Source organism: Musca vetustissima, unplaced genomic scaffold (genome assembly GCF_032173495.1).
Source record: "Musca vetustissima isolate MV318-11 ecotype Yass unplaced genomic scaffold, APGP_CSIRO_Mvet_v1 utg242823, whole genome shotgun sequence".
In the NCBI taxonomy this organism is placed as follows: domain Eukaryota; kingdom Metazoa; phylum Arthropoda; class Insecta; order Diptera; family Muscidae; genus Musca; species Musca vetustissima.
The window spans coordinates 1-11,924 of record NW_026889285.1 but is presented as its reverse complement, the minus strand read 5'-3'; the positions used below and the strand labels follow the sequence as shown (position 1 = coordinate 11,924).

At 34.5% G+C, this 11,924-nt stretch overlaps 1 protein-coding gene across 1 annotated transcript; it reads right to left on the bottom strand.

The window, feature by feature from the left end:
• Positions 1 to 757: 757 nt before the first annotated feature.
• LOC133336971 (protein amalgam-like) lies at positions 758 to 9,048 on the bottom strand. The gene is made up of 6 exons (XM_061545229.1): positions 9,012 to 9,048; positions 3,055 to 3,301; positions 2,808 to 2,985; positions 1,445 to 1,592; positions 1,140 to 1,386; positions 758 to 1,071 (listed from the first exon to the last, which is right to left on the bottom strand). Exons 2-6 carry the CDS (start codon positions 3,254 to 3,256, stop codon positions 758 to 760), a joined length of 1,089 nt encoding a protein of 362 aa, XP_061401213.1. The 5' UTR covers positions 3,257 to 3,301; positions 9,012 to 9,048.
• Between the last annotated feature and the right edge of the window lie 2,876 nt (positions 9,049 to 11,924).

Genomic DNA, 11,924 nt, shown 5'->3' with positions numbered 1-11,924 from the left:
CGATTATTTTTATATGAACTATAGGACTTTATTTAACATGCTATCGACATTTTCGACGACCGGCCTACCTGTGCGAGGTGCAACTTTAACATCAAAAATTCCTGAACGGAAAACCAAATTGCACATAATTGGCTGTTACAGTATCGGAACCAAAACATCATTTACAATTTTACCCGTTTGTCTTGCATTTTTACCTTTGTCAAAGAAAAACTGTAAAATGTACCGAATTTTCTCGTTGTTCCCTTCCATTTTTCCTTAAACTTATATATTGAAGCTGTATTTATATGCTAAGTTATTTAAATACTCCAAATAAACGTTCATACTAAAACGGCGTCGGTCGGACAGTTGTGTCCTTTAAAAAATCGTTAATCTTTAATATATTATATTTCATGTTTATATTACTCACTTTATAACCACCTCACTATCCGATATCACACTAACGGCAATATTTTCCGGTGGTCCTGGCAAACGATCCCGATTCGATTCAAAACAACCCACAATAGTAGTTGCATACTGCAAACTACAAATCTCCTTGGAACGCACCGGCTCTCCACGACACCAATTCAAACATTTACGTGGTACATTTGAATCAGCACAACAACTACGATGATCTGAGCCATCAGCGGCACAACGCATCATTTTATCAAATTCGACAATACATTCAGGTTTATCAGCTATAGCATCAATATCGACATAATAACTGCAGGCACTGCGACACGTCATCGAAACATTCATTTGGGCACAACATTCCGTAACATTATGACATTCCGTAACGTACCGATACCGGTATGGTCTTAGAACCATATGGATTTTCAGCATGACAGAAATAATCACCAACATCACTTGCTTGCAATTTATGTATGCGCAACACCATGGTATATAAATTCGGATGAGATTCATTGATACGTTCCATAATGTGATAATTGCCACCCTCAATGACGGGTATGCGACCATCATGATCACGCCAGAAAATAGTTTTTGGTTTGGGTTTCGAATCGACTAGACAACGCAGTTCAACTTCATTGCCCACCGAGGCCACTGTTATGCCGGCGGCTTGGATTTTGGGAGGGTCTAAATATAAATTATAAAAAAAAACTCTATTCTTTTCCATAACTTTTATTGATTTTTATAAAACTTACAGCATATATTAACTTTCCGGGTGGCCTGCATTGGCACACCATATCCGTTATCGGCATAACCCGAAACATGTTCCATATCTGCGGTCACATTGTGTATAACCGTGACCATATGTCTTGAAGCATCTTGACGTACTAAATGTCCCCCAACATATAATGAAATAGTGGGAGCAGGATTTCCCAAGGCCAGACAAAGTATGGTCATGGAACCACCTTCGGGTATATTATCAGCAGGATGTACCGTAGGAGGCTAGATAATTTGATTTTGAATTATATAATATATTTCTATAGGATTATTTTATACTTGCATCCACAAAGGCTGGTAAGGCTGGATCCGTCCAGGCTTCAACGTACAAAATATGCTGTGAACTTGGCTTCAAATTACCCATGCGCAGCCATGCAACTCTTGTCTCAATTTTATTGAATTTTTCAGCTTTGGTTGGCTTGTGATACACTCTGGAATGTCAAGGGAAGAGACGATTAGGTCAAACAGGGTTCAAAATTAAAAACAAAATAATAGTGGGTAGATAATATGGTAGATATTTTGACCCCATAGACTTCATAATCGTATTTTAAAATTTATAACCAAATTTCCACAGACTTGAAGCATATAGTCCAAATGTCTCATGATAACGTTACTCCTGTGGTGTAACAATATTAATCCAAAATACTTTAATCACCGACCTTTAACTATTTTAATCGATAAGACAAACAACATCGTGAAAAATATCTAAATTTATACGACCAAATAACACGTTTCAAGTGTCATTTAAATATATAGAGCTTATTTCGAGCAAGTCTTTTGTAGTCGACCTGTCCGAGTTTGGCCCCTTCCATACTAGTTTTAATTGTATGTACATCCTGTCCTTTAAATTAATATATATATATATTAAATTCCTGACATTTGGTTAGTCTGTTAATGGGAAATAATCATTACAATTATATTTTGCATAGGTGTATGTATGTTGTAATATTTTCCTAGGATCTGTTCTCTCCCAAAGAAACCATTTATTATTAATTTGTACGAAAATTATTCCTATAAAGCTGCATGAAAATTAAATATGTTATATATAAATAAATTTGGCAGAACAGCTGGCGAAAATTCCACAGGCTGTCTTGTCTGATGATAAAAACCTTGTATCATCCTTGGAACGAATTTTGTATAGCCTCCAATCAGTAGTTGACATTCTCTAATCGGTCGGGCCCTTATATACTCTTACAAAAGTTAATGTTTCAAATTGAAGACACTTTAACATACAGGAAATTAAACGGGACAGGGAAAGGGTCGCCCCTTCACCATTTTGGGTACACCCAAGAGCTGCTCATTTGTATAGAAAATAATGGAATCGGACGAAATTAAATATGTCATCTGTAGTGAACGTTTGGCAATATTATTTCTTATATTTATATTCACTTGAAAGTTTCTTTAACACCCAAATCAAAAATAGACCAAAATTTACACATATTAAACACATAAATATTCTTGCACTATTAAAAATAATATTTACCATAATTTTAATGTTTTTTCCGCATTGCATATTTTTCCAGAAGAATTATTCCTATGCTTGCCTTTATTTACATCTGCATTTGCATCTCCATGGCATATTTAGTGTACATTTATTTCTGTGCCTCTTTATATTATTTTTTTTTTATAAATATTTCATAATCCACAGTTCATTGATACGTTCCATAATGTGATAATTGCCACCCTCAATGACGGGTATGCGACCATCATGATCACGCCAGAAAATAGTTTTTGGTTTGGGTTTCGAATCGACGAGACAACGCAGTTCAACTTCATTGCCCACCGAGGCCACTGTTATGCCGGCGGCTTGGATTTTGGGAGGGTCTAAATATAAATTATAAAAAAAAAACTCTATTCTTTTCCATAACTTTTATTGATTTTTATAAAACTTACAGCATATATTAACTTTCCGTGTGGCCTGCATTGGCACACCATATCCGTTATCGGCATAACACGAAACATGTTCCATATCTGCGGTCACATTGTGTATAACCGTGACCATATGTCTTGAAGCATCTTGACGTACTAAATGTCCCCCAACATATAATGAAATAGTGGGAGCAGGATTTCCCAAGGCCAGACAAAGTATGGTCATGGAACCACCTTCGGGTATATTATCAGCAGGATGTACCGTAGGAGGCTAGATAATTTGATTTTGAATTATATAATATATTTCTATAGGATTATTTTATACTTGCATCCACAAAGGCTGGTAAGGCTGGATCCGTCCAGGCTTCAACGTACAAAATATGCTGTGAACTTGGCTTCAAATTACCCATGCGCAGCCATGCAACTCTTGTCTCAATTTTATTGAATTTTTCAGCTTTGGTTGGCTTGTGATACACTCTGGAATGTCAAGGGAAGAGACGATTAGGTCAAACAGGGTTCAAAATTAAAAACAAAATAATAGTGGGTAGATAATATGGTAGATATTTTGACCCCATAGACTTCATAATCGTATTTTAAAATTTATAACCAAATTTCCACAGACTTGAAGCATATAGTCCAAATGTCTCATGATAACGTTACTCCTGTGGTGTAACAATATTAATCCAAAATACTTTAATCACCGACCTTTAACTATTTTAATCGATAAGACAAACAACATCGTGAAAAATATCTAAATTTATACGACCAAATAACACGTTTCAAGTGTCATTTAAATATATAGAGCTTATTTCGAGCAAGTCTTTTGTAGTCGACCTGTCCGAGTTTGGCCCCTTCCATACTAGTTTTAATTTTATGTACATCCTGTCCTTTAAATTAATATATATTACAACTCATATTAAATTCCTGACATTTGGTTAGTCTGTTAATGGGAAATAATCATTACAATTATTACGCAAATTTTGCAGTAGGTGTATGTATGTTGTAATATTTTCCTAGGATCTGTTCTCTCCCAAATAAACCATTTATTATTAATTTGTACGAAAATTATTCCTATAAAGCTGCATGAAAATTAAATATGTTAATAACCCAGTGAACAATGCCAAATAAATTTGGCAGAACGTGTGAGCTGGCGAAAATTCCACAGGCTGTCTTGTCTGATGATAAAAACCTTGTATCATCCTTGGAACGAATTTTGTATAGCCTCCAATCAGTAGTTGACATTCTCTAATCGGTCGGGCCCTTATATACTCTTACAAAAGTTAATGTTTCAAATTGAAGACACTTTAACATACAGGAAATTAAACGGGACAGGGAAAGGGTCGCCCCTTCACCATTTTGGGTACACCCAAGAGCTGCTCATATGTATAGAAAATAATGGAATCGGACGAAATTAAATATGTGATCTGTAGTGAACGTTTGGCAATATTATTTCTTATATTTATATTCACTTGAAAGTTTCTTTAACACCCAAATCAAAAATAGACCAAAATTTACACATATTAAACACATAAATATTCTTGCACTATTAAAAATAATATTTACCATAATTTTAATGTTTTTTCCGCATTGCATATTTTTCCAGAAGAATTATTCCTATGCTTGCCTTTATTTACATCTGCATTTGCATCTCCATGGCATATTTAGTGTACATTTATTTCTGTGCCTCTTTATATTATTTTTTTTATAAATATTTCATAATCCACAGTTTACTTTTAACTAACATGTTTTAATTTAAATTCATTAACAATTGTCGCCAATTCTTTTTGTTAGTTTTTTTTCACAAAATTTAATATATAAAATTCCAAAAATAAAAATCGTCTTGATGAACGGTATTCACTTTATGTTTGTTGAAGCGCTTTTATTGTTACGAAAATGATCAATAAAATATAGTAAAATGATGACAGTTATAAATGAGATCAATACCAATCTCAATTTTTATATAGTTTATTTTGATCAGCTATTCTACTTCTGAGGTGAATTATATACCGTAAATTTAGGTGGTTTGGTACTTGACTAGATGCAAGATGTTTGGCAAACAAATCTAGTTAGATCTAAACACCAACTATTGAATGTTGCAAACATACATTTTTATATAAAAAAACAGAAGTTTACTTATCTTTATACCATTAAATTTTCTTCAGATTAGCAAAAAAGAGTCGAATTAACAATTTTTATTTCTATCACAAATTTTAAAATTTTAATACTTCTATTTGCAACAATGAGCAATAAGAATAAATGTGGTAACACGACTACAGTATTTGCCATGTTGTATACGAATGTCAAATTATCAAAAATTGAGGTATCAACTTCTAAAGGCTTTCACTCCAACTTCCTTTCATATCCAACAGTTGAAGTGTTAAGAACAAAAAAAAGCCGAAACAAAATCAGTACTCTAATTTTTCATCATTAAAATTATAAGCACAACTTTATAAAATAATTGAAAACATTTTAACCTGTTTAATAAAAATCTAAATATTTTTATACCAAATTGGAGGTGAGCATGCAAAATAATGTTATAATTAGAAAGTGCCTGACGAAATATTTGTCTTCATATTGCCACAGAAAACACTTTTTACTGTTGAGGAAATCTGGCTCTTTTAAAACCATTATCCCACAAAAACCCACAACTTGGCAAAACAACGTTTTTATTAAAGATTCACGCTACCCATAGGGTAGCGTGATCAATTTTTCCAACTGACCAGAAGTTGCTAAAGGGTAATAAAATGGCAAATGAACCAGAAAAATACTTTCCTATATGTGAAGTCCCAAAGGAAATCAGTACGAAGGCGCAAAAGAATTTTCATGGATGCCAATGCTAATCTAGTACAAAATCATCTATATTGCCTGAGTTTCCATTAAAGCCTTTGCAAATCATATGGAAAAAATTCCAAAATAAAATATCAGAAACTTCCATGGTCTAACTACCTATGAGATACATGACAATTACGTATTTTTTTGTCGTACTATCGATGCGCTACTTTTTTATAAACGTCACATTATCGATTTGCGTCTTCATATATAAATATTATTCGTATTTTTTTTACAACCTCTTAATTATATTTTTTTATTGAGTATTTCCCAATTGAGCAAGAACAGAGCATTTTCGTTTTGTAAGAGACAGCTTTCCGAGTGGCAATATATTTTTCTTTGCAGCAGCAGCCATCAATCATCTTCTGCAGGAGGCCTTCTTCAAAACATGATAAAGGTGGTAAGTTCGATCAGCTGATTTTTGAAACTCTTTATGCTCTCTCTCTACATCGAATTTAATTGAGTTACTTGTAATGAGAAATCATAGAGAATGAAGTGAGCTTTGTTTATTAATTATCAGTTATATGAGTTTTTTGTATAACAGTTTAAGTCTCTCTCTCTCTCATTCTCCCATATGATGTCTCATTACTAGTTTTGAATAAAGCAAAACGAAAACGCACATTCTGCTACATACATACCTAGTAATGTAAAAAAATCTATAAATGTAAACAATGATTTTTTTGTATCTCTACTTTCTTCAGCTTGTTTTGCTTACTGTAGAAACATTTGAATTCCATTAACCCCTTAAGGGACCAACATTTTTTTATATTTTTTGTATAGTATTGTATTATAATATGAATTGAATTTATTAAAATGTTTATGCCAAAGAATGGCCTGTTAAAGTAAATAATAGATGTTTTCATGCCTAATGAGTCTGTGAAGAAGGAAGTGTAAGTAAAATAGGGGTCCTGATAATATAAACCGGTGCTAACAGGACACTGGATGGAGAGGGTAATGATGCACAATCTCACACTAACATCGGTGAGATCAATTTTGTGAAAAGACAGTGATATTTTTGTTATTTATAGATATCTGCTTTTGTTGACTAATTAGGGGACTTGTTTTTTTTTATTATTAGTCCTCCTGACATATTTTTTATTTTCAATTTTTAACGTATATTTTTATCAAATAAAAAGGGAGTCAAAAATAATTATATGTGGTGGGTAACAGATGTATGAGGATAAGGACCGAACCTCCCCAACCGACTGATTGACTAGCAAAAGAAATGGCTCCCGCAGTCCTTCATCCTTACATGTTCTTCGGTGTTAAAAATTATTTTTTAGAAAAGTTCACCATATCCTTCGGGACACTACATTAATTTGGCGCCCAACGTGGGGCCGAAGCGATGATGCTCATCCTTTTGGCTCGTATTTTGTTGTTAACTAAAACTCTTAACTTTTTAGATTTCATATACTTTCTGGAGAAATGAACTCATAGACATACGATTTGTGTTTGCGAATAGTTTTGGATTTCTTCCAGGAATTTTAGTATTATGGCGATTAAAGACCGTATTGCTAACCGATTGAAAATTCACAAACAATTTCGTAAATTCAAAGAATAAGGGGAATAGTCGCCAATTGTACCAAAAAAGCAGGCGACCATTTGCTTCGAAATGTTTCTTCCAGGAATAACTCACGGTACAATGCTATCTGGTTTCGGGCTCATATGTATAGTGCTATGATTTATCACCTATGAAGAATTTATAAATCGGACGAAAACATTAGGTTGGGAAAAAAGAAGTCGATTATTTTTATATGAACTATAGGACTTTATTTAACATGCTATCGACATTTTCGACGACCGGCCTACCTGTGCGAGGTGCAACTTTAACATCAAAAATTCCTGAACGGAAAACCAAATTGCACATAATTGGCTGTTACAGTATCGGAACCAAAACATCATTTACAATTTTACCCGTTTGTCTTGCATTTTTACCTTTGTCAAAGAAAAACTGTAAAATGTACCGAATTTTCTCGTTGTTCCCTTCCATTTTTCCTTAAACTTATATATTGAAGCTGTATTTATATGCTAAGTTATTTAAATACTCCAAATAAACGTTCATACTAAAACGGCGTCGGTCGGACAGTTGTGTCCTTTAAAAAATCGTTAATCTTTAATATATTATATTTCATGTTTATATTACTCACTTTATAACCACCTCACTATCCGATATCACACTAACGGCAATATTTTCCGGTGGTCCTGGCAAACGATCCCGATTCGATTCAAAACAACCCACAATAGTTCTTGCATACTGCAAACTACAAATCTCCTTGGAACGCACCGGCTCTCCACGACACCAATTCAAACATTTACGTGGTACATTTGAATCAGCACAACAACTACGATGATCTGAGCCATCAGCGGCACAACGCATCATTTTATCAAATTCGACAATACATTCAGGTTTATCAGCTATAGCATCAATATCGACATAATAACTGCAGGCACTGCGACACGTCATCGAAACATTCATTTGGGCACAACATTCCGTAACATTATGACATTCCGTAACGTACCGATACCGGTATGGTCTTAGAACCATATGGATTTTCAGCATGACAGAAATAATCGCCAACCATGGTATATAAATTCGGATGGGATTCGTTGATACGTTCCATAATGTGATAATTGCCACCCTCAATGACGGGTATGCGACCATCATGATCACGCCAGAAAATAGTTTTTGGTTTGGGTTTCGAATCGACTAGACAACGCAGTTCAACTTCATTGCCCACCGAGGCCACTGTTATGCCGGCGGCTTGGATTTTGGGAGGGATCTAAATATAAATTATTAAAAAAAACCTATTCTTTTCCATAACTTTTATTGATTTTTATAAAACTTACAGCATATATTAACTTTCCGAGTGGCCTGCATTGGCACACCATATCCGTTATCGGCATAACTCGAAACATGTTCCATATCTGCGGTCACATTGTGTATAACCGTGACCATATGTCTTGAAGCATCTTGATGTACTAAATGTCCCCCAACATATAATGAAATAGTGGGAGCAGGATTTCCCAAGGCCAGACAAAGTATGGTCATGGAACCACCTTCAGGTATATTGTCAGCAGGATGTACCATTGGAGGCTAGATAATTTGATTTTGAATTATATACTATATTTCTATAGGATTATTTTATACTTACATCCACAAATGCTGGTAAGGCTGGATCCGTCCAGGCCACAAGACAACGTACAAAATATGCTGTGAACTTGGTTTCAAATTACCCATGCGCAGCCATGCAACCCTTGTCTCAATTTTATTGAATTTTTCATATTTGGTCGGCTTGTGATACACTCTGGAATGTCAAGGGAAGGGAAGATTAGGTCAAACATTGTTCAAAATTAAAAGCAAAATAATAATGGGTAGATAATAGGGTAGATATTTTGACCCCATAGACTTCATAATCGTATTTTAAAGTTTATAACCATATTTCCACAGACTTAAAGCATATAGTCCAAATGTCTCATGATAACGTTACTCCTGTGGTGTAACAATATTAATCCAAAAGACTTTAATCACAGACCTTTAACAATTTTAATCGATAAGACAAACAACATCGTGAACAATATCTGAATTTAAACGACCAAGTAACACGTTTCAAGTGTCATTTAAATCCATATAGCTTATTTCGAGCAAGTTTGTGTAGTCGGACCTGTCCGAGTTTGGCAGCCTTCCATACAAGTTTTAATTTTATCTACATCCTGTCCTTTCCATATGATTTATTTATTTTATTATCCGATAACCACATACCTCAATCCACAATATGTTAAGTTAATATATATTACAACTCATATTAAATACTTGAAATTTTGTTAGTCTGTTAATGGGAAATAATCATTACAATTATTACGCAAATTTTGCAGTAGGTGATTGTATGTGGTAATATATTCCTATGGCTATGAATAATCACCATTTACTGGCATTATGATGCGGATGTACTCCCCAAACAGGCTGTCTTGTCTGATGACAAAAACCATGTAACAAATCTCCTTTTTCTTAAATTTGAAGCATAGCAAGGGTTGCTCCTTATTTCGGATTCTATCAGAACCATGAATAACGTGGATCGATTTAGTCATGTCAATGATATTATACTCCCCGGGTTATAGGTCTTTACAGAAGATTGTATAATGTAAAAAAGTAAAACCGTCGTTCAATTCGCTCGGAACAAATATTGTATAGCCTCCACAAAGTATTTGGCATTCTCTAATAGGTCAGGACTCTTAAATTATATGCATTCAGGCTGGAAGGCTGGCATAGGAACTTCAACATACAGGAAACTTTACGTAACAAGGGCTATTTTAATACAAAAGGCGGACGGGGACGACTATATGATACCCTTCATCACCTTTACAAAATACAAAACTCGTTACTCTGAAGTGATTTCCACAAAACTTAACAAATTAATTTCATTGTGTAAATTCCGTGTATATGGAAGAAAAAATCTCTTCGGTGGACCATTTACTTAAACTCGGACGAACATATATTGGATCTACATCTAAATCTAAACCGATTTCCACAAACATCATCACACATTATTGTATACCCAGAAACTGATTATATGCATATCCTCAAAAGGAACCATGGATCTATCCTAAAACCAGTAAGGAAAGTAGTAAAGTCGGACGGGGCCGACTATATGATACCCTTCACCACTATGGGTATATTAAGCAGAACTATAACATAAAATTGGATGAAAAAAATGTGATATTTATCTAAATGTGAATCTACCTAGATCTATCCATAAAGTATGTCAATCGACTTCAAACAAATATAAATAGGTCATCCGTTGGGCTATGTCTGCACTTCTAGATAACGCAACTACGTAATTCTATGCTCAATTTTTTAAGTTGTGCAAAATTTGATGTCAATCTGACTAACATGAGGAGTTTGATGCCCAATTTACTAGAAATCGGGCGAAAATATATATGGAAGCTCTATCCAAATATTGAGCGATTTCAAACAAACTTGTCACAGGTTAGGTTATACAACTTTCAGAACGTTTTATTCCAATTGGTTCCTTAGTACGTCAATTACTTAAAATCAATCTATAATAAACGGGAGCTATATCTAAATCTGGACCGATTTTCACGAAACTTGGCAGACATCATTCTAGGCTCAATTAAGTACGTTATGCCAAATTTCGTGCAAATCGAAGGATATATAGGGACTTTGGTGCACCATTTACATGAAATCGGACGAAACTATATATGGGAGCTATATCTAAATCAGGACCTATTTTCACGAAACTTGGCAGACATCATTCTAGACTCAATTCAGTACGTTATGCCAAAATTCGTGCAAATCGGAAGATATTTAGCGACTTTGGTGGACCATTTACATCAAATCGGACGAAACTATATATGGGAGCTATATCTAAATCTGGACCGATTTTCTCCAAACTTGGCAGACATCCCTCTAGGCTTAATTCAGTACGTTATGCCAAATTTCGTGCAAATCAGAAGATATATAGGGACTTTGGGCACTATTTACATGAAATCGGACGAAACTATATATGGGAGCTATATCTAAATCTGGACCGATTTTCACGAAACTTGGCAGACATCATTCTAGACCTAAATGATTAGGCTGTACCAAATTTCGTGCAAATCGAAAGATATATAGGGACTTTGGGGCACCATTTACATGAAATCGGACGAAACTATATATGGGAGCTATATCTAAATCTGGACCGATTTTCTCCAAACTTGGCATACATCACTCAAGGCTTAATTCAGCACGTTATACCAAATTTCGTGCAAATCAAAAGATATATAGGGACTTTGGGGCACCATTTACATGAAATCGGACGAAACTATATATGGGAGCTATATCTAAATCTGGACCGATTTTCACGAAACTTGGCAGACATCATTCTAGACCTAATTGATTAGGCTGTACCAAATTTCGTGCAAATCGAAAGATATATAGGGACTTTGGGGCACCATTTACATGAAATCGGACGAAACTATATATGGGAGCTATATCTAAATCTGGACCGATTTTCTCCAAACTTGGCATACATCACTCTAGGCTTAATTCAGCACGTTATACCAAA

Excerpts from the sequence above, each read along its gene's own strand:
- LOC133336971 (XM_061545229.1), bottom strand. The coding sequence starts at position 3,256 with ATGACCATACTTTGTCTGGCCTTGGGAAATCCTGCTCCCACTATTTCA. Across the intron at positions 1,593-2,807 it reads ATGGAACGTATCAATGAACT|AGTGTATCACAAGCCAACCA; the intron begins GTGGATTATGAA and ends TTGACATTCCAG. Across the intron at positions 1,072-1,139 it reads CCGGAAAGTTAATATATGCT|ACCCTCCCAAAATCCAAGCC; the intron begins GTAAGTTTTATA and ends ATTTATATTTAG.